General features: G+C 39.4%; 2 protein-coding genes across 3 annotated transcripts; one reads left to right on the forward strand and one right to left on the reverse strand.

Moving 5' to 3' along the window:
- The first annotated feature begins 13 nt into the window (after positions 1-13).
- On the forward strand, positions 14-8,597 carry fbxl6 (F-box and leucine-rich repeat protein 6). Of its 2 annotated transcripts, none has more exons than XM_026929554.3 (10): positions 14-194; positions 1,313-1,870; positions 2,036-2,194; positions 3,407-3,470; positions 3,683-3,814; positions 4,131-4,238; positions 4,343-4,456; positions 5,545-5,776; positions 7,350-7,590; positions 7,935-8,597. In XM_026929554.3, the coding sequence occupies exons 2-10, from the start codon at positions 1,332-1,334 to the stop codon at positions 8,062-8,064; spliced, it is 1,719 nt and encodes a 572-aa protein (XP_026785355.2). In that variant the 5' UTR covers positions 14-194; positions 1,313-1,331; the 3' UTR covers positions 8,065-8,597. The 2 variants fall into 2 exon arrangements, with proteins under 2 accessions (XP_026785355.2, XP_026785357.2); XM_026929556.3 differs by having other exon boundaries at positions 1,330-1,870.
- eppk1 (epiplakin 1) lies at positions 8,367-25,569 on the reverse strand. Its single transcript, XM_053228518.1, has 2 exons — positions 25,429-25,569; positions 8,367-19,956 (listed from the first exon to the last, which is right to left on the reverse strand). The coding sequence occupies exon 2, from the start codon at positions 19,934-19,936 to the stop codon at positions 9,137-9,139; it is 10,800 nt and encodes a 3,599-aa protein (XP_053084493.1). The 5' UTR covers positions 19,937-19,956; positions 25,429-25,569; the 3' UTR covers positions 8,367-9,136.
- Positions 25,570-26,204: the final 635 nt, after the last annotated feature.

A 26,204-nucleotide genomic window follows, 5' to 3' on the forward strand; every position in this document is an offset into this window, starting at 1 on the left:
CAAAGCATTATGGGATACAAGAAACAGCAACAACAAAGGAATCTTTCGCGATATTGCAAGTTCTGTAGAAAGGGTGAATTGATTTATTAAACTGATTGAAGCTCAAGGTCCACTTAGCCCGAAGTGATAAAAAGTGTTATCAAGTTTGTGATAACGAGCTGTATCGGTGAACACGCAGAGGTTTGTAGAAACAGGTATGTGATAGTTGTTAATAATATGCATTACACAGTGCTAAGATTTTAGCAAATAAAGCCTACTTATGTATTAAGGCTGACATGTAATGTGGCATGTTATAGACGGGCTAGCTATAGTTTTTAGACTTTTATATAGTTTTATGTTGTATATTTATATTATAGTTCTGTATTAATTACCGTATTAAAAATGACCATATACACATGTACAGTATATACACATTATACACATCAACATTAATACAGTGAAGCACTCTAAGTAAGGAATATTGACATAAGTTTTGTCATAATAATGCACAGTGTTTTATTCCGCTTATACCACAGCAATTTGACAACTATTACATTTTTTATTAATTAAGTAACGACATGCCACACTTGTCAATTTATAGTGTTATAATAAATGTTGCATTACAGAAGCTATCTCTCTTAAAGTTAACAAGACAAAAAAATACTTACTGGAAGACTGACTAAAGACTCTTTCTGTCAATGTTAAATCTGTTTATTATTAGGCTTTGACAATGTGGAGCTTCTGCAATACGAGTCTCTGTGAAGTAGCTATTGTAATAGAATCAATAGCGTATTAGAGTGAGTGCCTGCAAATAAACCTGTGATTAAACTTTTATCCAGCACTACTATCAGAGCTGTGCTGTTAGTAAGCAATAATACATGACAGACCATGCTGTTATACCAAAATAATGCATGGGTGTGGGTGTGATGTGGCACAACGTGCAGGGGAGTGCCGCTACCCCAACCCAAAATGCATTATTCCCAAAGTGTAATGTCAGAGACAAGTTAGAGACAAGTTAAACAAGAGACTGTTCTTACCTATGTTAGGGCTGTTATAAACAGTCATTCTCTCACCAGCCCATGAAAATAATGCACACCTTCTGACCAGTCAGATTCAAGCATTCAGTCTCTCTGTGGTATAATAAACATTAATCACTACCATCTGACTATCAGATTTCTAGAATTCAGTAGCGTGGTATAAAATATACGAATCCATTTTATTTATGATGCACTTTTCAGTATCCCAAAGACTCAAAACAAAACATCATTCTGAAATATCACCATGCTTTTATCCTATAAATTTCTACCTTGTATGTTTTTCCCCTTTGTCTAAGTGTCACATTTTCACCAGGAATGGATGGTTCTCATCAAGAATTATCAAAATCCAAGGTACCCGAAACACCAGATAAGGGGGGTCCATCTTCCCAACATGTGGGCACTGGGACAGATCAGAAAAATACCATGCTCGACAAGAGAAAAGCAACCATGAAAAGGAAGGCTAATTCACTCAAAGATGAGAAGAGCAAGAAGAAGAAAAAGAAGAAGAAGAAGATCCAACGAGTTCAGAGACCCAATTACACTGTACAGCATGGTGAGGATATGCTTCTGATTATATCAAACGTTAGCCAGTTTGACAGTGTTTGGAAACCTAAGCGAAAAGGTTACAAGAGGAAAAAGGCCAAAACAAAGACCACATCAGTGAGGAGGAAGAAAGAACCTACAAAACCCCGAGTCTCTAAAGTCACTGAAGAAGTTTTAGGCAATGATGTTGATTTGGAGGAATCAGAAACTGCTTTGAGCTTTGACTGGGGTCAGAGAATGCCAGTGGAGGTGTTAGTTAAGATTTTTGAACTGGTAGTTCTCCAAGATGGTGCCATACCTTTTCTCTGCAGGTGAGGTCTGCTTTTTGTGAGTCTAGTTTTTCAAAACTTTATGGCTTTTGTACATTAATGGCAATATTTTTTTACATATGGTTGAAATGTCTGGATGTTATTTTCTGTTTACTTTTTATATGCAGTTTTGGAGCATTTATTCACTGAACTGTTATTCTCTGAAAGGGTTGGCCGAGTTTGTCGTCTGTGGAATAGTGCTGCTTCTTCACCAGCTCTTTGGCGCAGTGTGTCCATTGGCTACTGCTGGATTGATCCTGGTAAGAGTCAGTTACCTGGAACTGAACAGAAGATTAAGAACACTGTAGACTGGCTAGCACAAAACAGGTCAGTGGTAACAGTATTCAATCTTAAGCCAAGTCTTCAAACTGTACAGTCAGCACCAATATTATTGGCAACCTAGGTAAAGATGGGTTTAAAACAGTTACAAAAAATATCTTTGAAATTAATTAACTCAAGATCTCCTATCTTGATGAGATACCAAGAAGGAGAATACCAAGCAAGGGATCTAAGACCACTCTTCAATACTGTATCTTTCCTGATCCTAGGTCCTCCTCTTGTAGATGTTCCTTCTCAGCTCACCCCTCAGGTTTCAGTTGGATTTAGGTCAGGGTCCTGAGATGGCCATGTCAAAAGCTTGATTCTGTGGTCACGAAACCATTTTTGTTTGGATTTGAAAATGTATGTTGGATCATTGCCTGCTGGAATATCCAGCTACTATCCAGTTGTAGCTTCTTGGCAGATGCGGCCAGATTTTCATTTAAAATAGTCCATGATGCCATGTATCCTAACAGTGTTCTCAGGAGCCTTTTGGCCCACATCATTCCTACATCATCACAGATCCCCCTCCATACTTGGCAGTGGGGATTAGGTTCTTTTCTGTATAAGCATCCTTCTTTTTGTCTCGTCTGACCACAGCTCCTGGTTCTTGTCAAAGTTCCAGTAGTGTTTCATGAACTCCAGGTGCTTTACTCCAGGTGGTTATATGAAAGAAAAGGCTTTTTGCTGGCACACCTTCCAAATAATTTCATGGTGTGGAGGTGTCTGATTGTAAATTTCAAAATTTGCTGACACCAAAGTACTGCAAATTTAAACTTCATAATTATTGCCATAACAGGGAACATTTTCAGCATTTCAGTCATGCTGTTTTCATGACTATGGGAATTTGGTCTCTGTGTCAACTCTTATTTATACCCCAGTGGAACAGGAAGTCATGAACTTACAAATATAAATGGGAATGTGCATGCTCATAAGAATTTCTAGGGGTACCATTGTGACGTGGTTTAATTAAAAAACATATTTTTGTTAAGGGTTACTTAGAATAAATTAACTGATTAAATGTTAGCTTTTTCTCATATCATCAGTGTGAGATTATGTTAAATAATCACAAAGATATTTTGCATAACTGTTTTACCCATTTTTTTTTTTACCAAGGGTGCCAGTAAGTCTGGATGTGACTCTATATCTTATGAGAACTAATGAAATATATCCTATTTTATAATCCAAGCTATTTTTTGTGTATAATTTTGTTTCCTCAAGGTTCTCACAGCTGAGGAATTTCAAGCTTTGTCACTGGAAAAAACATGTTGACTACGTTGTTCAGGTAATTCTCCTACCCAGTGCCTACTGTTCATTTTGAAAGAAATATCTGATATAAATAATCATACAGTAATGAAATATTTCACCCCTGGTTTATAGTATTGCTTGATAACTCACTGAGCCAGTCTCAATGGCCAAAGTTAAGCATGATGCATTTGGTTTAGCATATTGTTTCATCTAACCACACTTTCTATTTTATTTAACTGTTAATTGTAGACGATAGCAAATGCCTGCTCACATCTCCAATCCCTAGAGTTGTCATACTGCATGGGTGTGACAAAAGAGGCCTTTCAAAATCTTGGAATTGCCTGTCAGTCTCTTGAGAACATAAATGTGCAACACTCAGAGGTATGTATGAAATGACTGCATGTTGAAACTGCTTTTTCATACCAATAATTATGATCTAATGGTTATGGTGCTCTGGTACCACAACGAAACCACAGTAGTCTAGTTCATGTGCTAATTTGTCATAAAATTCACATGTCTAGTGCATTGTTTTTGGTCGTACTTTAATATTTTGGGGAATGATAGATTACAATAGAATTGTAGGTTTTACCTGACACAATGTACATTTTCTGTAATGGTCCTCCAAAGCTACAACAAGAATGATCATTTAAGGCTGTATTTATTTCATTGTAACATATTTGTTTCTTTTGCAATATAGTTTCAGGATGATGGTCTGCTCTCTTTCCTCGAGGTGTCTGGGAGTCAACTAAGAAAGATTTCCTTCACACGCAGCTCAAAAAGTGACAAACTTCTCAATGCTTTGTGTGTAAGCTGATTTTCATTTGTTGCTATGACAACATTGATAGAATAGAGCAGAATTCAATGTCACATTGTGTTGAAAGTAAGGAATGATGTGGTGTTTGTTTGCAGAGGGGTTGCTGTCCTGATCTCAGGTTTTTGGAGATCAATACTAAGTTAGACTGTGGATATTGCCCCCTTCCTATCTGTGTACAAGCTTTGCAACTTGGCTGTCCCAAGCTACAGGTATAGTGCTTTATTTATTTGCAACCAGTTTCACAGAAAGTTGACTCATGTCGTTTTGCTTTAATTTGTACTAAATCAGATGATCTGCTAAATTAAATCTATGCTAAATCAGTCAGAATATAAGGATTACATTGTGTGATTAATTGCATGTCAGTCCTTGTGCAGTTCATATTACATGTGATAAAGTAATGTAATGGGAATTACCATTGAAAATAAATCCCAGTACCTTCTTTATATCAAAATATTTTATTGGAACGTCATTACTTTGATGTCACCTTGGTTCAGAGTAGAGGTGTCACCCAGACTGTTTTTTGTTTTTTTTCCACTCCTAAAGGAATTTCCGACCAATCAAACCTGCTCCTGCAGTTTTTTTTTCTTTTCTTTGTACCCATTCACAGTCCTTTCTAATAAACTTAGTAATTCCAAAAATCTAAACAAATAAGCCATTTAAAGCCTGACCAGGATAAAGCGGTTACTAAACATGAATGAATGAAGTAATGAGTAAAATTTACTCCAGTGAGGAAATATACCCTTATGTTTCTCTGTGCCAAATACTCTTCCTTGTTAATCAGCGTGGCCTTTATTTGTCTAACAAGCTTCATATATGTGCAGGGAGTCCCACCCACATGTCAGGAGACTAAAATCTACCTGTTCCCGCAACTGTTTTTTTTTTTTTTTTTTGTAGTGTTTGCAGGATCCCAGTCCTGATGCATACATCTAGTTGAGTGTTCCATGTATTTGTCTAATGGATTATTTTGGCCATATGATACACAGATTTATTATTTTTTCACATTTATTGCACTGATTTAGTTATTTTCGGGCTTTATCCTATGTATGGCTGTTTATTAAATTGTGGCTTGATGAATTCTGTGTTGTCGTGTATCATTTAACTGCCCTAAAGTAGATTTTTTTTTTTGCCTTAAATATGGAAAATACAGCTAGTCAGATTCTAGCTGACTAGTAAAATGACTGGTTGAATACTAGGAATTACTAGTCATGCATTCCCGATATTATACTGATATTCCTGATATTACATGTCTTCTAAAATACTGCTGTTTGATGTTTCTCTTTTTTTTTGCCCTGTGTAGACTTTTAGGTTGATGAATATTAACCCTGTTCCCAAAATGATTCGCAACACACCCAGTTCCACACTTGGCTTCCCCATGCTGGAGGAGCTGTGTATAGCCTCTTCATCTCATTCCTTTATGAATGACCAGGACCTGCTCAATATTCTGCATGGCTCCCCCCACCTACGGGTGCTGGACCTGCGGGGATGCTCACGCATCACAGCTGCTGGACTATATGCTCTGCCATGTGAAGGTAAAATCTTATTCTCACCAGCTAATTACACATGTATAAATTATAAATGTTTAGAAAATACATTAACCAAGCATTTATAATTGTATTTTTAATTTTTTTGGTTTTTAAATGTGCATGGACATTCATAATCTAAGTGTCCGTATGCACCTACAACGGGGATCAGCAGTAAAGTTGGAGAAGAGCATGAGCTAGGAACTCCACTGTTAACTTTTCTCATCAATACAGATACATTGACAGTATTTTTGTCTCCATAACAATTCACCACATGAATTTGATTACTGATTACTGGAGATGAGAGCTGAAATAGAGAGTTTCTTAGTGACAACGTGTTGCATTTGTTGATGTGCGAAACCATTTTTTTCATGTAAAAGTGTTCCATGCTAGTATAACTGTATGGGCAAAATCTGTACCTTAAGATGAAGGCATAGATTTTGCCCATGGTATACTGGAAGTGTGACCCCACCCGCTTTTAGTGTGAATACGAGATGAAGATGGTGTAGCCTAAAAAATTTAAAATCTAGCTAAATATCAGCAGCATGAAATATAAAATAATAGTTTCATATAACTATGATGTAATTTTTCTTACTTTAGAAAGTGATACATTTTGTTGTTTAAGCAGTTAGAATACAGTGTAGTACTACTGCTGAGGTTTGTTCTGTCTGTGATGAGTATAAAAATTTTAAATAAATTTATAAATAAGTATTAAATCTTTTGAGTAATTAAAATGATATACCCTACTATATGCAACTTCTTTATAAAAGTTTACAGTTTAAAAACTGCATTGTCTTTTGTTTTTACATTTATTTTGTCATAGAGAAGATTTATTTAAACAATAAGAAGAAAAAGTATTGTTGTATTGTTTGATTATTCTCTTTTGTGTTCTTTTTGTTGCTAGTCCAGGAGTGAAGCCATGAGTTGCCTAGACTTTTTTAGTTGTCCCTTTCTTTTTTCTTTTTTTTTTTCCATTACTATCCCAGTAAATATTAATCTTTGAATGCTAATCCTTCTAATAAAACTGGTAACGGTACAACTACTACATCTACTAATCATTATAAACGTATGTATGTAGCAGGTGTATTAGCATAGCTCACTTTAGAAGTCTACAAGCATGCATGCTGCATATTATTATATGTTGTACTTACAGTGGAAATTTAGAGACTGTAATTTGTTATGGTTCTCTGTAAGTCAGGGTGTATTGCATATTCAATTACTGTATAAAATCATGTAATAATATACAGTACTTTGTGTAAAGTCATGCATTCTGTGTTTGGTGAGGAGAGTGTTAAATTCTTTAGTAGTTGACTTGACTTATTGATAACACAGACCAATGTTTCATTACCATTCACAAAATACTTGTATTGATTTAATGAAATTAATGTATATTTTGTGAGGAAGTGCTTCACTTTAATACTCTTGATTAAATTTACTTTTCTGACTTGCTGATTGGTTAAATACTATGTAGGATCAAATGTATTTTTTAAACACTTGGTAAAATAATCTAAACTGTGCACAAGCAAGCACAATATATTCTCCTTACTTACCATATATTCACCTGCTGTCTCAATGGTTTTAGGTCTAGAGTGTTTATACTGGGGGCTGTATTTCAATAGCAATGTCAGAGTGGCATCAAACAAAGGCGTCCACATGCTCACACAGAAATGGAGCCATAGCCTTCGCGAGCTGGATCTCACCAACCAACCTTTCTCAGAAGAGGACATGGAAATTGCAATGGGGCATTTGGCTCATGGCACTGGAGCAGATTCCTTTCATTCTTTGAATCTCAGTGGGACCAAGATCACATCGTTTGCAATCAGGTACCATTGCAATAGTAATGAACAAATGGGTTTTCATCACTTGTAGAGTATAGCAAGTGGAAGTACACATGAGCTGCCTCCAGCAAGCACCTTTGTTTAAAAAAAAAACATGGCAACACAATCCCTGTATGCCCTTGATACATTTTTAACCATTTTCATCTTTGTAAATGTGTTGTAGAAGAGATTTTTCCTAGGTTTTTTTTTTTCACCTTAACTGTTAGATGATTTTTAAAAACATCTAATTTAGCAATACATATATATATATATGCCACTGGAAGCGTATCTTTTATAAAAATTACTGTTTCTTGTAGAACTGAGAGTTAACATTGATTTAAATTTCACAGGTTATTAGTGGGTCAGTCGACAGCTCTTAGCTACTTGAATCTGTCATCTTGCCGTTACCTTCCAAGGGGACTCAAACGAGTTTATCGTGGACAAGAAGACATACATCAGCTCCTGGACAAGTTAAATTAATGTAATTAATGTATAGTTTTGTTTATGCTTTTGTAATGCATTTTAAGACTTAATTTTCAAAGTAATAAGATCCACAAAGTGTTAATATGTGTGTTTAAAATAGGCTACATAAAACCACAAGTAGGTAAATAAATTATATGATTGATTAAGATGGTCGGTTACCTGCTCTCTCTATAATATTAATGTATGAAAAGATGAGAATATATACAGAGCCCCAATTTGGATATTGAAACAACAAAGATGAAGTTTGGTTTAAAGGTAGCAGACTTATCATGTAACAGAAATCAACAACATTTAACAAGTGGGTTAAAAAGGAAAGTTTATTAGTGTTTTAAATGTAAGCATTCCACTAAAATGGATTCCACTCCTTAGTGTTTACCTCAGTCTTTATCTAACAGGATAGAAAAATAGTAGTCTGAAAACATGAAACCATGCTGGTAAATAGATCCTTAGAATGGTAGTAATACATGAATCTCCCAAATGCAAAGGTTTGTAAAGAATTGTAAACATTTGCAATAAAAAAATGAAACAACCACTTTTTATTATGTGCATATACTTTGTATGTACACTTACTATTTAACCAGGTACAAAAACAAAATATAATCTTGCAGTAACCGTGCATATTTTGTCAGTGCCTTTATAACGACTCCACGCCAGTATTAGTGACGTGATGTTATTTTGCTGATGGTGCATTCTCAGACTGACTGTAACTAAATGGGGTTGTACTGTTAATAGTGCACTAAGGCAGGAGTATTGGTGTGTTATATAAACACCTTAATGTTACTGCTGGATGGAGAATTCTCCAATAATAAACACGCAAATACAATGATCAAGTGATAAAGCACAAACATAGTACAAATGAATAGTCATGGAGAAGGATAAGGTCTCTAGGTCTGAAGTGAGAAGGTGCGCTAACAGGCAATGCCTGATGGATGATATAATAATAAATGGTTAATGATGCTATAATTAGAAAATGGTATAATAATCATGATGGTTAACAGGTTGTTCCAAATGTAATTCCATGATAATTGTTTTAATCATGTAAGTTAACAAAAGCTTAAAATATTTTTTCTCATTTCCTTAAGATCAGTAAGGTAAATCCAGTGTTTGGATCTTTAATGCATCTTTTGAGCAACTGCAAGTAGGTGAGATTTTCCTGTGTGTTGGGGTCAAAAAAGCCCTTTGTGTCATCACCCGGGTCAGAGAGAATCTGGTTCATTTCTTCATCCAAATATCCTCTCTGGTAAGCCACCTCCACAGGCACACGGTGGCTGTACACTGGATCAATGATGCCTCCAGTAGCAATCTGTGCTTCCAAAAGACGAATGCCATGATCTTTGACAATGAGGTCTTTCTTCAAGGCCTGGAACAATGAAATGGTGTTTCCTGTGTGAGGGTCGGTGTAGCCAGTGACTGCCTTCTCTGCAGAAAGTAGCTTGTTTTTCCATTCAGTCCCCACGACTCCCTGAGACACTGCCTCCTCCACCGAGAGTTTTTTGTTATTCAGTGGATCAACCATGAAGCCAGTAGCAGCTTGAGCCTCCAGTAATACCAGTGAGGTTCCAGGTGTTAGAAGTCCTTTGGATTTGGCTTCATAGATGCTCATGGTCTGTTTGGTGGACTGCACAAACACTCCTGCAATACAGTCGGTTCCCTGCAGGTACTTGCGTACTGAGTCCATATTGCTCACTTGATCTACTGTGACCTTTCCAAGGCTAAGTTCTTCAAAAAGTTTCTGATCAATGATTTTAGATTCTAGCAAGTTCTGAGCTGTTACTTGCTTTTTGATTCCGCGAAAAGTAGGACACTTTGTTGTAGTTGTAGTGGTGGTGGTAGTAACAGTCACACTGGAGGTTTTCTGCTGTACAATCGTTAGGATTTGCTCCAAAAAGTAATCAATTGTTATCGTGCCAGACTTAAATCGCTGAGCCAGATCTCTTTTTATTTCCTCTTCGATGTATTCCGAGTATATGAGATCCCAGAGGGAAACCTCCTTTCCTTGGAATTTACCCCCTGCCTTGTATGTGATAGTGGACTGGAGGACTCTCTTTGTATGCTCATCGATGTAGAAGTAAAACTCTCCCTTCTTCACAATAACAAGCAGTCTAAGGCCAGTGCGTGGGTCTCTCACACACCTGTCAAGTAGTTGCAAGTAGGTGAGGTTTTCCTGTGTGTTGGGGTCAAAGAAGCCCTTGGTGTCATCGCTCGGGTCAGAGAGAATCTGGTTCATTTCTTTATCAAAATATCCTCTCTGGTAAGCCACCTCCACAGGCACACGGTGGCTGTACACTGGATCAATGATGCCTCCAGTAGCAATCTGTGCTTCCAAAAGACGAATGCCATGATCTTTGACAATGAGGTCTTTCTTCAAGGCCTGGAACAATGAAATGGTGTTTCCTGTGTGAGGGTCGGTGTAGCCAGTGACTGCCTTCTCTGCAGAAAGTAGCTTGTTTTTCCATTCAGTCCCCACGACTCCCTGAGACACTGCCTCCTCCACCGAGAGTTTTTTGTTATTCAGTGGATCAACCATGAAGCCAGTAGCAGCTTGAGCCTCCAGTAATACCAGTGAGGTTCCAGGTGTTAGAAGTCCTTTGGATTTGGCTTCATAGATGCTCATGGTCTGTTTGGTGGACTGCACAAACACTCCTGCAATACAGTCGGTTCCCTGCAGGTACTTGCGTACTGAGTCCATATTGCTCACTTGATCTACTGTGACCTTTCCAAGGCTAAGTTCTTCAAAAAGTTTCTGATCAATGATTTTAGATTCTAGCAAGTTCTGAGCTGTTACTTGCTTTTTGATTCCGCGAAAAGTAGGACACTTTGTTGTAGTTGTAGTGGTGGTGGTAGTAACAGTCACACTGGAGGTTTTCTGCTGTACAATCGTTAGGATTTGCTCCAAAAAGTAATCAATTGTTATCGTGCCAGACTTAAATCGCTGAGCCAGATCTCTTTTTATTTCCTCTTCGATGTATTCCGAGTATATGAGATCCCAGAGGGAAACCTCCTTTCCTTGGAATTTACCCCCTGCCTTGTATGTGATAGTGGACTGGAGGACTCTCTTTGTATGCTCATCGATGTAGAAGTAAAACTCTCCCTTCTTCACAATAACAAGCAGTCTAAGGCCAGTGCGTGGGTCTCTCACACACCTGTCAAGTAGTTGCAAGTAGGTGAGGTTTTCCTGTGTGTTGGGGTCAAAGAAGCCCTTGGTGTCATCGCTCGGGTCAGAGAGAATCTGGTTCATTTCTTTATCAAAATATCCTCTCTGGTAAGCCACCTCCACAGGCACACGGTGGCTGTACACTGGATCAATGATGCCTCCAGTAGCAATCTGTGCTTCCAAAAGACGAATGCCATGATCTTTGACAATGAGGTCTTTCTTCAAGGCCTGGAACAATGAAATGGTGTTTCCTGTGTGAGGGTCGGTGTAGCCAGTGACTGCCTTCTCTGCAGAAAGTAGCTTGTTTTTCCATTCAGTCCCCACGACTCCCTGAGACACTGCCTCCTCCACCGAGAGTTTTTTGTTATTCAGTGGATCAACCATGAAGCCAGTAGCAGCTTGAGCCTCCAGTAATACCAGTGAGGTTCCAGGTGTTAGAAGTCCTTTGGATTTGGCTTCATAGATGCTCATGGTCTGTTTGGTGGACTGTACAAACACTCCTGCAATACAGTCGGTTCCCTGCAGGTACTTGCGTACTGAGTCCATATTGCTCACTTGATCTACTGTGACCTTTCCAAGGCTAAGGTCTTCAAAAAGTTTCTGATCAATGATTTTAGATTCTAGCAAGTTCTGAGCGGTTACTTGCTTTTTGATTCCGCGAAAAGTAGGACACTTTGTTGTAGTTGTAGTGGTGGTGGTAGTAACAGTCACACTGGAGGTTTTCTGCTGTACAATCGTTAGGATTTGCTCCAAAAAGTAATCAATTGTTATCGTGCCAGACTTAAATCGCTGAGCCAGATCTCTTTTTATTTCCTCTTCGATGTATTCCGAGTATATGAGATCCCAGAGGGAAACCTCCTTTCCTTGGAATTTACCCCCTGCCTTGTATGTGATAGTGGACTGGAGGACTCTCTTTGTATGCTCATCGATGTAGAAGTAAAACTCTCCCTTCTTCACAATAACAAGCAGTCTAAGGCCAGTGCGTGGGTCTCTCACACACCTGTCAAGTAGTTGCAAGTAGGTGAGGTTTTCCTGTGTGTTGGGGTCAAAGAAGCCCTTGGTGTCATCGCTCGGGTCAGAGAGAATCTGGTTCATTTCTTTATCAAAATATCCTCTCTGGTAAGCCACCTCCACAGGCACACGGTGGCTGTACACTGGATCAATGATGCCTCCAGTAGCAATCTGTGCTTCCAAAAGACGAATGCCATGATCTTTGACAATGAGGTCTTTCTTCAAGGCCTGGAACAATGAAATGGTGTTTCCTGTGTGAGGGTCGGTGTAGCCAGTGACTGCCTTCTCTGCAGAAAGTAGCTTGTTTTTCCATTCAGTCCCCACGACTCCCTGAGACACTGCCTCCTCCACCGAGAGTTTTTTGTTATTCAGTGGATCAACCATGAAGCCAGTAGCAGCTTGAGCCTCCAGTAATACCAGTGAGGTTCCAGGTGTTAGAAGTCCTTTGGATTTGGCTTCATAGATGCTCATGGTCTGTTTGGTGGACTGCACAAACACTCCTGCAATACAGTCGGTTCCCTGCAGGTACTTGCGTACTGAGTCCATATTGCTCACTTGATCTACTGTGACCTTTCCCAGGCTAAGGTCTTCAAAAAGTTTCTGATCAATGATTTTAGATTCTAGCAAGTTCTGAGCGGTTACTTGCTTTTTGATTCCGCGAAAAGTAGGACACTTTGTTGTAGTTGTAGTGGTGGTGGTAGTAACAGTCACACTGGAGGTTTTCTGCTGTACAATCGTTAGGATTTGCTCCAAAAAGTAATCAATTGTTATCGTGCCAGACTTAAATCGCTGAGCCAGATCTCTTTTTATTTCCTCTTCGATGTATTCCGAGTATATGAGATCCCAGAGGGAAACCTCCTTTCCTTGGAATTTACCCCCTGCCTTGTATGTGATAGTGGACTGGAGGACTCTCTTTGTATGCTCATCGATGTAGAAGTAAAACTCTCCCTTCTTCACAATAACAAGCAGTCTAAGGCCAGTGCGTGGGTCTCTCACACACCTGTCAAGTAGTTGCAAGTAGGTGAGGTTTTCCTGTGTGTTGGGGTCAAAGAAGCCCTTGGTGTCATCGCTCGGGTCAGAGAGAATCTGGTTCATTTCTTTATCAAAATATCCTCTCTGGTAAGCCACCTCCACAGGCACACGGTGGCTGTACACTGGATCAATGATGCCTCCAGTAGCAATCTGTGCTTCCAAAAGACGAATGCCATGATCTTTGACAATGAGGTCTTTCTTCAAGGCCTGGAACAATGAAATGGTGTTTCCTGTGTGAGGGTCGGTGTAGCCAGTGACTGCCTTCTCTGCAGAAAGTAGCTTGTTTTTCCATTCAGTCCCCACGACTCCCTGAGACACTGCCTCCTCCACCGAGAGTTTTTTGTTATTCAGTGGATCAACCATGAAGCCAGTAGCAGCTTGAGCCTCCAGTAATACCAATGAGGTTCCAGGTGTTAGAAGTCCTTTGGATTTGGCTTCATAGATGCTCATGGTCTGTTTGGTGGACTGCACAAACACTCCTGCAATACAGTCGGTTCCCTGCAGGTACTTGCGTACTGAGTCCATATTGCTCACTTGATCTACTGTGACCTTTCCCAGGCTAAGGTCTTCAAAAAGTTTCTGATCAATGATTTTAGATTCTAGCAAGTTCTGAGCTGTTACTTGCTTTTTGATTCCGCGAAAAGTAGGACACTTTGTTGTAGTTGTAGTGGTGGTGGTAGTAACAGTCACACTGGAGGTTTTCTGCTGTACAATCGTTAGGATTTGCTCCAAAAAGTAATCAATTGTTATCGTGCCAGACTTAAATCGCTGAGCCAGATCTCTTTTTATTTCCTCTTCGATGTATTCCGAGTATATGAGATCCCAGAGGGAAACCTCCTTTCCTTGGAATTTACCCCCTGCCTTGTATGTGATAGTGGACTGGAGGACTCTCTTTGTATGCTCATCGATGTAGAAGTAAAACTCTCCCTTCTTCACAATAACAAGCAGTCTAAGGCCAGTGCGTGGGTCTCTCACACACCTGTCAAGTAGTTGCAAGTAGGTGAGGTTTTCCTGTGTGTTGGGGTCAAAGAAGCCCTTGGTGTCATCGCTCGGGTCAGAGAGAATCTGGTTCATTTCTTTATCAAAATATCCTCTCTGGTAAGCCACCTCCACAGGCACACGGTGGCTGTACACTGGATCAATGATGCCTCCAGTAGCAATCTGTGCTTCCAAAAGACGAATGCCATGATCTTTGACAATGAGGTCTTTCTTCAAGGCCTGGAACAATGAAATGGTGTTTCCTGTGTGAGGGTCGGTGTAGCCAGTGACTGCCTTCTCTGCAGAAAGTAGCTTGTTTTTCCATTCAGTCCCCACGACTCCCTGAGACACTGCCTCCTCCACCGAGAGTTTTTTGTTATTCAGTGGATCAACCATGAAGCCAGTAGCAGCTTGAGCCTCCAGTAATACCAGTGAGGTTCCAGGTGTTAGAAGTCCTTTGGATTTGGCTTCATAGATGCTCATGGTCTGTTTGGTGGACTGCACAAACACTCCTGCAATACAGTCGGTTCCCTGCAGGTACTTGCGTACTGAGTCCATATTGCTCACTTGATCTACTGTGACCTTTCCAAGGCTAAGGTCTTCAAAAAGTTTCTGATCAATGATTTTAGATTCTAGCAAGTTCTGAGCTGTTACTTGCTTTTTGATTCCGCGAAAAGTAGGACACTTTGTTGTAGTTGTAGTGGTGGTGGTAGTAACAGTCACACTGGAGGTTTTCTGCTGTACAATCGTTAGGATTTGCTCCAAAAAGTAATCAATTGTTATCATGCCAGACTTAAGTCGCTGAACCAGATCTCTTTTTATTTCCTCTTCGATGTATTCCGAGTATATGAGATCCCAGAGGGAAACCTCCTTTCCTTGGAATTTACCCCCTGCCTTGTATGTGATAGTGGACTGGAGGACTCTCTTTGTATGCTCATCGATGTAGAAGTAAAACTCTCCCTTCTTCACAATAACAAGCAGTCTAAGGCCAGTGTGTGGGTCTCTCACACACCTGTCAAGTAGTTGCAAGTAGGTGAGGTTTTCCTTTGTGTTGGGGTCAAAGAAGCCCTTGGTGTCATCGCTCGGGTCAGAGAGAATCTGGTTCATTTCTTTATCAAAATATCCTCTCTGGTAAGCCACCTCCACAGGCACACGGTGGCTGTACACTGGATCAATGATGCCTCCAGTAGCAATCTGTGCTTCCAAAAGACGAATGCCATGATCTTTGACAATGAGGTCTTTCTTCAAGGCCTGGAACAATGAAATGGTGTTTCCTGTGTGAGGGTCGGTGTAGCCAGTGACTGCCTTCTCTGCAGAAAGTAGCTTGTTTTTCCATTCAGTCCCCACGACTCCCTGAGACACTGCCTCCTCCACCGAGAGTTTTTTGTTATTCAGTGGATCAACCATGAAGCCAGTAGCAGCTTGAGCCTCCAGTAATACCAGTGAGGTTCCAGGTGTTAGAAGTCCTTTGGATTTGGCTTCATAGATGCTCATGGTCTGTTTGGTGGACTGCACAAACACTCCTGCAATACAGTCGGTTCCCTGCAGGTACTTGCGTACTGAGTCCATATTGCTCACTTGATCTACTGTGACCTTTCCAAGGCTAAGGTCTTCAAAAAGTTTCTGATCAATGATTTTAGATTCTAGCAAGTTCTGAGCTGTTACTTGCTTTTTGATTCCACGAAAAGTAGGACGCTTTGTTGTCACACTGGAGGTTTTCTGCTGTACAGTCGTTAGGATTTGCTCCAAAAAGTAATCAATTGTTATCGTGCCAGACTTAAATCGCTGAGCCAGATCTCTTTTTATTTCCTCTTCGATGTATTCCGAGTATATGAGATCCCAGAGGGAAACCTCCTTTCCTTGGAATTTACCCCCTGCCTTGTATGTGATAGTGGACTGGAGGACTCTCTTTGTATGCTCATCGATGTAGAAGTAAAACTCTCCCTTCTTCACAATAACAAGCAGTCTAAGGCCAGTGTGTGGGTCTCTCACACACCTGTCAAGTAGTTGCAAGTAGGTGAGGTTTTCCTTTGTGTTGGGGTCAAAGAAGCCCTTGGTGTCATCGCTCGGGTCAGAGAGAATCTGGTTCATTTCTTTATCAAAATATCCTCTCTGGTAAGCCACCTCCACAGGCACACGGTGGCTGTACACTGGATCAATGATGCCTCCAGTAGCAATCTGTGCTTCCAAAAGACGAATGCCATGATCTTTGACAATGAGGTCTTTCTTCAAGGCCTGGAACAATGAAATGGTGTTTCCTGTGTGAGGGTCGGTGTAGCCAGTGACTGCCTTCTCTGCAGAAAGTAGCTTGTTTTTCCATTCAGTCCCCACGACTCCCTGAGACACTGCCTCCTCCACCGAGAGTTTTTTGTTATTCAGTGGATCAACCATGAAGCCAGTAGCAGCTTGAGCCTCCAGTAATACCAGTGAGGTTCCAGGTGTTAGAAGTCCTTTGGATTTGGCTTCATAGATGCTCATGGTCTGTTTGGTGGACTGCACAAACACTCCTGCAATACAGTCGGTTCCCTGCAGGTACTTGCGTACTGAGTCCATATTGCTCACTTGATCTACTGTGACCTTTCCAAGGCTAAGGTCTTCAAAAAGTTTCTGATCAATGATTTTAGATTCTAGCAAGTTCTGAGCTGTTACTTGCTTTTTGATTCCACGAAAAGTAGGACGCTTTGTTGTCACACTGGAGGTTTTCTGCTGTACAGTCGTTAGGATTTGCTCCAAAAAGTAATCAATTGTTATCGTGCCAGACTTAAATCGCTGAGCCAGATCTCTTTTTATTTCCTCTTCGATGTATTCCGAGTATATGAGATCCCAGAGGGAAACCTCCTTTCCTTGGAATTTACCCCCTGCCTTGTATGTGATAGTGGACTGGAGGACTCTCTTTGTATGCTCATCGATGTAGAAGTAAAACTCTCCCTTCTTCACAATAACAAGCAGTCTAAGGCCAGTGTGTGGGTCTCTCACACACCTGTCAAGTAGTTGCAAGTAGGTGAGGTTTTCCTGTGTGTTGGGGTCAAAGAAGCCCTTGGTGTCATCGCTCGGGTCAGAGAGAATCTGGTTCATTTCTTTATCAAAATATCCTCTCTGGTAAGCCACCTCCACAGGCACACGGTGGCTGTACACTGGATCAATGATGCCTCCAGTAGCAATCTGTGCTTCCAAAAGACGAATGCCATGATCTTTGACAATGAGGTCTTTCTTCAAGGCCTGGAACAATGAAATGGTGTTTCCTGTGTGAGGGTCGGTGTAGCCAGTGACTGCCTTCTCTGCAGAAAGTAGCTTGTTTTTCCATTCAGTCCCCACGACTCCCTGAGACACTGCCTCCTCCACCGAGAGTTTTTTGTTATTCAGTGGATCAACCATGAAGCCAGTAGCAGCTTGAGCCTCCAGTAATACCAGTGAGGTTCCAGGTGTTAGAAGTCCTTTGGATTTGGCTTCATAGATGCTCATGGTCTGTTTGGTGGACTGCACAAACACTCCTGCAATACAGTCGGTTCCCTGCAGGTACTTGCGTACTGAGTCCATATTGCTCACTTGATCTACTGTGACCTTTCCAAGGCTAAGTTCTTCAAAAAGTTTCTGATCAATGATTTTAGATTCTAGCAAGTTCTGAGCTGTTACTTGCTTTTTGATTCCGCGAAAAGTAGGACACTTTGTTGTCACACTGGAGGTTTTCTGCTGTACAGTCGTTAGGATTTGCTCCAAAAAGTAATCAATTGTTATTGTGCCAGACTTAAATCGCTGAGCCAGATCTCTTTTTATTTCCTCTTCGATGTATTCCGAGTATATGAGATCCCAGAGGGAAACCTCCTTTCCTTGGAATTTACCCCCTGCCTTGTATGTGATAGTGGACTGGAGGACTCTCTTTGTATGCTCATCGATGTAGAAGTAAAACTCTCCCTTCTTCACAATAACAAGCAGTCTAAGGCCAGTGCGTGGGTCTCTCACACACCTGTCAAGTAGTTGCAAGTAGGTGAGGTTTTCCTGTGTGTTGGGGTCAAAGAAGCCCTTGGTGTCATCGCTCGGGTCAGAGAGAATCTGGTTCATTTCTTTATCAAAATATCCTCTCTGGTAAGCCACCTCCACAGGCACACGGTGGCTGTACACTGGATCAATGATGCCTCCAGTAGCAATCTGTGCTTCCAAAAGACGAATGCCATGATCTTTGACAATGAGGTCTTTCTTCAAGGCCTGGAACAATGAAATGGTGTTTCCTGTGTGAGGGTCGGTGTAGCCAGTGACTGCCTTCTCTGCAGAAAGTAGCTTGTTTTTCCATTCAGTCCCCACGACTCCCTGAGACACTGCCTCCTCCACCGAGAGTTTTTTGTTATTCAGTGGATCAACCATGAAGCCAGTAGCAGCTTGAGCCTCCAGTAATACCAATGAGGTTCCAGGTGTTAGAAGTCCTTTGGATTTGGCTTCATAGATGCTCATGGTCTGTTTGGTGGACTGCACAAACACTCCTGCAATACAGTCGGTTCCCTGCAGGTACTTGCGTACTGAGTCCATATTGCTCACTTGATCTACTGTGACCTTTCCAAGGCTAAGGTCTTCAAAAAGTTTCTGATCAATGATTTTAGATTCTAGCAAGTTCTGAGCTGTTACTTGCTTTTTGATTCCGCGAAAAGTAGGACACTTTGTTGTAGTTGTAGTGGTGGTGGTAGTAACAGTCACACTGGAGGTTTTCTGCTGTACAATCATTAGGATTTGCTCCAAAAAGTAATCAATTGTTATCGTGCCAGACTTAAGTCGCTGAACCAGATCTCTTTTTATTTCCTCTTCGATGTATTCAGAATATATGAGATCCCAGAGGGAAACCTCCTTTCCTTGGAATTTACCCCCTGCCTTGTATGTGATAGTGGACTGGAGGACTCTCTTTGTATGCTCATCGATGTAGAAGTAAAACTCTCCCTTCTTCACAATAACAAGCAGTCTAAGGCCAGTGCGTGGGTCTCTCACACACCTGTCAAGTAGTTGCAAGTAGGTGAGGTTTTCCTTTGTGTTGGGGTCAAAGAAGCCCTTGGTGTCATCGCTCGGGTCAGAGAGAATCTGGTTCATTTCTTTATCAAAATATCCTCTCTGGTAAGCCACCTCCACAGGCACACGGTGGCTGTACACTGGATCAATGATGCCTCCAGTAGCAATCTGTGCTTCCAAAAGACGAATGCCATGATCTTTGACAATGAGGTCTTTCTTCAAGGCCTGGAACAATGAAATGGTGTTTCCTGTGTGGGGGTCGGTGTAGCCAGTGACTGCCTTCTCTGCAGAAAGTAGCTTGTTTTTCCATTCAGTCCCCACGACTCCCTGAGACACTGCCTCCTCCACCGAGAGTTTTTTGTTATTCAGTGGATCAACCATGAAGCCAGTAGCAGCTTGAGCCTCCAGTAATACCAGTGAGGTTCCAGGTGTTAGAAGTCCTTTGGATTTGGCTTCATAGATGCTCATGGTCTGTTTGGTGGACTGCACAAACACTCCTGCAATACAGTCGGTTCCCTGCAGGTACTTGCGTACTGAGTCCATATTGCTCACTTGATCTACTGTGACCTTTCCAAGGCTAAGGTCTTCAAAAAGTTTCTGATCAATGATTTTAGATTCTAGCAAGTTCTGCGCTGTTACTTGCTTTTTGATGCCTCGAAAAGTAGTCATAGCTCCTTCTGTTTGGCCTTTTTGCTGAAGTGACATTTTCAAGATCTTTTGTTGACCTGTAAATTAAATAAAAAAAATAAATTTGATCTGTAAATTAAATAATATATGAAACATGAAAAAAATATTTGCATTGAATTTTCTGCCTATGTTTATTGACATATGGTAATAATAGACTTAAGTTCTGAACATGCAGTTACACCATTCTTTTTTGAAATTCCTGAATTTTGAGCCCAATAACCAATTAACGCTGAAAATCAGGAAAAAGCTATCTGTTGCTTATGGGTCATATTCACTAATAGATTTTTCATTCAGTATTTGTGTTTAATTTAATTAATATATTTCACTTCACAGCATAATCTTTATATAAAAGTGCATTTATCCATGCCAGTTATATGATTTGAAGCCTATCAGTTGAGGTTTGCTTCATTGAAGTGAAGTGAAGTGACATGTAGCCAAGTATGGTGACCCATACTCGGAATTTGTGCTCTGCATTTAACCTATCCAAGTGCACACACAGTAGTGAAGACACAAGGCTCAAGGGTCTCACCTCAGTCTTGATTGCTTCATTGCATTGCATTGCTTTGTCTTATCCATAAATTTACACATTCTTGCAATCTCTCATTCAATTTACAAATAAATTCTTGTGTATTCAGCTTGGTAAATGAGGCTTCATGAGTGCATTTATATGCACACTAATTATTGTTGTCAGATTTTATCAATGGTCATGAAAAAACTAATATCTTAACATGCAAAGGTGAGTCAAATGAATACCTCAGTAGTGCGACAAATTTAGACCTGAATCAAATTTTTTTCTTCAGGAATCCAGACATTTATTAAGTGCTGGAACACTTGCATTGAATGAAATGGAAATTCTTTTTTTTTTTTTTTTTTTTTTTTTTTTTTAAATTAACAGTTTCATTGGACTTGCCCTAGTAATAACAGCCATAATACAATTTGTTATGGCTGCTTCCAAGAAAATCAAGCAGCTTGACTATTCAGCCCATGTATATGGCAAATTGCACTCCTTTAGGTCTACTTACTAATATTCCTGACTACCTGCTATGTTACCTTCCTTATCCCATTTACATTTTTCCCATTTCATTTAATTGTAGAAATGGGCAGAAGGCTTATCTGATCAGCCATGACAAATGAAAAGGGTGAGTGCCTTTACAATTTTGGAATAAAGACTTGGCAGTAGGCAAATGCAACAAATACTAGACCTGTTAGTAGAGCTGTCTGTCATGGAGACAGACCTTGATGTACTCTCTATAGCTGCTTATCATTCTATCAACTTGAAAAATGAGCCCACCCTGACAGAGACTGCTGATTGCCATCATTAGAGTTCTGATGATCAGAGTGTATGCAGAAGTGCATGTCAGTAGCAGCAGGCTAATATTACACGCCGTTGTTCAAATAACTAACCTATTTAATGATCTAGTCACCAAGCAAGTGCCTTGGCTGTTCAACAGTGTATTTTATTTTGTATATTTAAAAGTGCATTGAAGCTGCACCCTGATAAAAGGGCATGCATACTGGCTGTAGTGGAAGATGCAGAAGCACTAAGGTTGAGATTAATGCCTCCAGTAGATGCACCAATGGCCTCAATAGTGGTACAGACTGAAGAAGCCCTGTGCAAAAATTTGTGTGCTATGCAGCTGAATACAAGTGCTGAAATACTGGTTCATAAAATGTATGACACTATGGCGCATATTGGGTTTGTCCCTAATGGAGAGCACAGTTACCTCTACCAATTTGTTCAACTTAGTGACACATTCAAAAATAATGAATTGTTAATTTCTAGCATGTGATTTTCGGTTTCATATCAACAATAAATTTAATTGCCCTGTTTAAAATCACTAATCTTTCACCCCATAATAGATATATTCCAATTATTTTGGGAAGAAATATCATTGGGCCTCATTTATTAATCTTTTTGTAAAGTTGTGTTTAAATTTTTGCATAAGCCAAACCAAACTAAAACAAAAGTTTTGGAAATGCTGATTTTCTTCATACTTGTAATCAACCGTAAAGTGCAAACCACATTCCCAACACAGCTCATTTGCATTTAGTTACGCCCGCGAAACTTGATAAAGGTTCAAGTGTACAGACAGCTGGAAGTACAAAATGAACTATCAGGGTAAGGCTGAAAGGCAGAAGTGGAAGTTATTTTGACTCACTTCTATGCCAAAAAAAATATTAAATCATATACAATAGTAATAACAATAAGCGAGTACTAACTCTTCAGTCACCAGAGGCATTTGTGCAGAAGGACCAGCCCATCATCCATTTATATTTATTTATATTAGTTTTATTGGTCTTAATTTATGGATTTGTGTTGGCTAGTGTTTTTGATAGAGACTACATTAGATTAGTTAGATTACATTAGTCTGTGTATGTGTAAATTTACACACATGCAGGAGCATGAGTAGGATATGAACATTTTCAAAAATGATTTACAAATAAATCTGATCGTATCCAGTTTGATAAAGGCCTTGAGGCCGAATGTCTTGATATAGGTTATTATTTAGTTGAGATTTGACCTCAGTTTGAGATGGTTTGTATTCAACTGGAGAGGTTTTAAACTGGGACTGGATTTAACAGTCAATTCTTCCACAAATGTGCACATGCTTGTGTTGACATGAAAAAATCCTGATACAACATGGTGTGTAAATCTCAAATATGGATTCGATTAGAAGAATTGATTTAACTGTCACTTTTTACAAGGAAGGCAGCATCGCCTCACATATCACAGAACTTGCATCTTTGTTTAGAGGTAAAGTTAATCCACTACATTATACTTAGCCTACATCTAAGCATTTCCTTTTCTCTATGAATATATGTAACAATAAATAAATAAATAAATTTAAAAGAAAAGAAAAAAAAATTGTAGATGTTTATTTTGTCTTATGCATTAGTGTGCCAGTAGAAAAGAACATCTTATGGTTAAAAAAAAAAATGTTTGAGATTTTGTATGTTGTTAAACAAAATATCATGTTAAGTAAACATCACCATTACAAAACTTTCTGGGACTTACGGAAAAAAATGCAACAGCAGTCTTCATAACTGCAACAAGTGCAATCACCAGCTGATTTCCTCATAAAACTGCATCTCAGGATCACTGAAGATACACTCACACGTACAAGCGATTTTATCACTGTAAGTCGCCAGTCGCTGTACTGTACAGTTTCGATGAGCCTGTGCCCATGATAGCCTCAGGTTCCTATTCTTGGCTGACAGGAGTGGAACCCAATGTGGTCTTCTGCTGTTGTAGCCCATCCACCTCAAGGTTCAATGTTTTGTGCATGAGATGCTTTTCTGCTCACCACGGTTGTAAAGAGTGATTAAATGAGTTACTATATCCTTCCTGGCAGTGCCAACCAATCTGGGTATTTTCCTCTAACCTCTCTTATCAACAAGGCGTTTCCACTCAAAGAACTGTCACTCACTCAGTGTTTTTTGTTTTTCACACCATTCTTTGTAAACTCTAGTGGCTGTTGTGTGTGAAATTCCCAAGATATCAGCAGTTTCTGAAATACTCAAACCAGCCCATCTGATACTAAAATCCATGCCATGCTCAAAGGCACAGAGATCACACTTTTTCTTCATTCTGATGTTTGATGGGAACACTACCCAAAGCTCTTGACCTGTATCTGCATAATTTTTTTGCATTGTGCTGCTGCCACATGATTGGCTGAATAGATAACTGCATGAATATGTAGGTGTACAGGTGTTCCTAATAAAGTGGACAGTAAGTATATATGTAATGTTGGAATCTGTTAGAGAACATTTGGAGAACTGTATTGGCATATGTTTCCAATACAGATTAACTCCATTACATTCCGTAGTAAAATTGTATGGGACTCACATGTCATTGGTCACTTACTGATAAGATGGCTTAACATTTAAAACTTGCAGTTGTATATCACAGTATGTGCTGCAACTAAGAAATCACATGCTGACATTTCCCTCACCTACCCTTGCATGCATATTTCCCAGAGATAATGTTGGAATGTTACATTGAACTTTTTGCTACTAGGGAGTTTGCCATTGCTATTTAGTTGCAAACATCCAAATATTTGACACTGGATTTATTTTTAATTTTCCATGAGGTGATATATAAAGCAGCTAGGGTTCTGTGAAATTCAGATCATTATACAACTGAGTACTGAAAAAAGTAACAAGTTTTATTTAATGGCTAAAACAAAAAGCCTAAATATGTTATTTTTTTATAGAACATATGATTTGAATCTGTGGCTGTCAGTCAGTCAGATGATCCTTACCTAAACACTAGACAGCTTTCTAGTGGAGAACACATGGTTTTGGCCCAAAGAGGATGAACCTTATTAGTCTGAGATGTGTGGCACCCTTCACACTTTCTATTATATTATATACCTCTGATAACTACAGGCTTTCTTGAGCTGAAATATAAACAACAGGTTTTCCCAGATTGCCACATGATTATGAAAAGACCAGTCCGTAGAACTGAATTTACATTACATGCCACTGTCAAGCTTATACTGAAATCTGCTGTTTGCAGTAGACTATCATGGTACTTGCTAAAAAGTGCAATGTGCATTTTGTATAAAACAGTATGCTGCCTCTAAGATAGGACTTGTAAGAATACAATGCATATATTTCCCTCAAACAGACCAAAAGTAGAAATTCTTTAGAAATAGACATCTAAATACAGTTCAAGTTCAACAACACTCTCTTTGTTCAGAGAAGGAAAACACTATCTCCAAAAGGGAGTACTTTAACTACTTCTGTTAGAAATGTTCTTGCAACATTGAATGTAGTCCTAGTATCAAACAAGTTTCAGTTGTGTTTACTAGCTTAGTGATGAATAGCATTCTTTCCTGATGACGTAAAAATTTTCCTCAACACCTGAGCTGAATAGGGACAGAAATGATAGGTTCATTTACTATTTTTTTTGTGTGTCCTTGCATGACAGTTAAACCTAAATGTCATCCAGTAAAAGGGAGTGCTGTTTATACACAGATACAAAAATTAAACCTTCCATATAACTTAATATAATCCAAAGTGATGTGCTTAATCATAGGGTATTTATGCAAGAGGCTAAACTGAGGTAATCAACCTGACTTTTTATATAAAAACCTGGTAACGAACATATGAATCAACTTGTTTAGACACTATATAGATATATATATGTATGTATGTATGTATGTATATATAGTACATTTTTGTCTCAACCTTAAGACCTAATAAGAGATACTGTCTAAAATTATTTTGTTGAGCTATGATCAGTGCCTGCAATCCATCTCATTCATTTGAGACTGTCTTGATCATGATCTGTGTGCAAATGTTTCTTTATTGCAGGGAGTAACTGATAACATCCACACAACACTCAACTCTGACTCACACTGTTATTCGTTTACACAACCATGCTTTTTTAACTACTTCCTTACAACTATCTCTGTTCAACTCTGTTTGAGCTTGGTAGTAGTCGAAGTAGCAGTTGTAGTAGAAGTAGTACAAAAAAGTTACGGTGTTCAAATATTAGCACTTACCTCAGTTTGTGTGTGTGAGATGATCAAGGTCTATCAGGAACAGGATGTTTTCTGGCAAAAGGCTAACCCTGGCTTGGCAAACGCACACTGGTGGCTACAGGATCTGAGCAGTGGTTTCAGTGTTCTGCATTTAGAATTTATCTGCATGAAGAAGACTCCACCCCAGAAACACTCCTCCGAGACAAAACACCAGTGAAAGAATGTTTTTCCTGCCTGCTTGAACAGGAGCCCAAGTCATTAGCACTAGAATGTATGCCTTTATTGTTTTTTTTTTTTTGTTTGTTTGTTTTGTTTTGTTTGTGTTTTTGTTTTTTGAGAAAAGTGGTCTGGTGTTAGATTTTAGGGAGTTTTCTTTTATGTTCTTGCTATAATTAATTCTATTATACCACAGCACTGATGAGTGCTCAATTCTGATCAATTAAAAGGTGTTTATTCATTTTCTATAACTCAGATAGTAGTGTGGCAGCAAGGTAACAGGTTTTTATTAATGTGTTCGTTCTAATAACTTAATTTTTCTATAATGACAAAACGTGTGTAATAATTCTGTGAGAAGAGGGGAAAGCATTTTACAAAGGAGTCTGTTGTGTTTTCTGACACTGGAAAGTCAGGAATGCACAGAGGGCTTTTCACATTCTGGGTTCTTGGCAACATGATAAGGTGCATTTTTTGGCTTATGAACTTCAAGAAAGAGAGACAAAAGGGACGCTGGTGAAGGAATGACTGTTTATAGCAACAACATTAAATGCAACTATAAAAGAATAAAATGGATGATCACA

The sequence above is a fragment of the Pangasianodon hypophthalmus genome, chromosome 23 (assembly GCF_027358585.1).
Source record: "Pangasianodon hypophthalmus isolate fPanHyp1 chromosome 23, fPanHyp1.pri, whole genome shotgun sequence".
Classification (NCBI taxonomy): domain Eukaryota; kingdom Metazoa; phylum Chordata; class Actinopteri; order Siluriformes; family Pangasiidae; genus Pangasianodon; species Pangasianodon hypophthalmus.

Coding starts and splice junctions, on each gene's coding strand:
- fbxl6 (XM_026929554.3), top strand. CDS start 1,332: ATGGATGGTTCTCATCAAGAATTATCAAAATCCAAGGTACCCGAAACA. Junction 3,471..3,682: donor ATGTTGACTACGTTGTTCAG/GTAATTCTCCTA, acceptor TGTTAATTGTAG/ACGATAGCAAATGCCTGCTC. Junction 3,815..4,130: donor TAAATGTGCAACACTCAGAG/GTATGTATGAAA, acceptor TTTGCAATATAG/TTTCAGGATGATGGTCTGCT.
- eppk1 (XM_053228518.1), bottom strand. CDS start 19,936: ATGTCACTTCAGCAAAAAGGCCAAACAGAAGGAGCTATGACTACTTTT.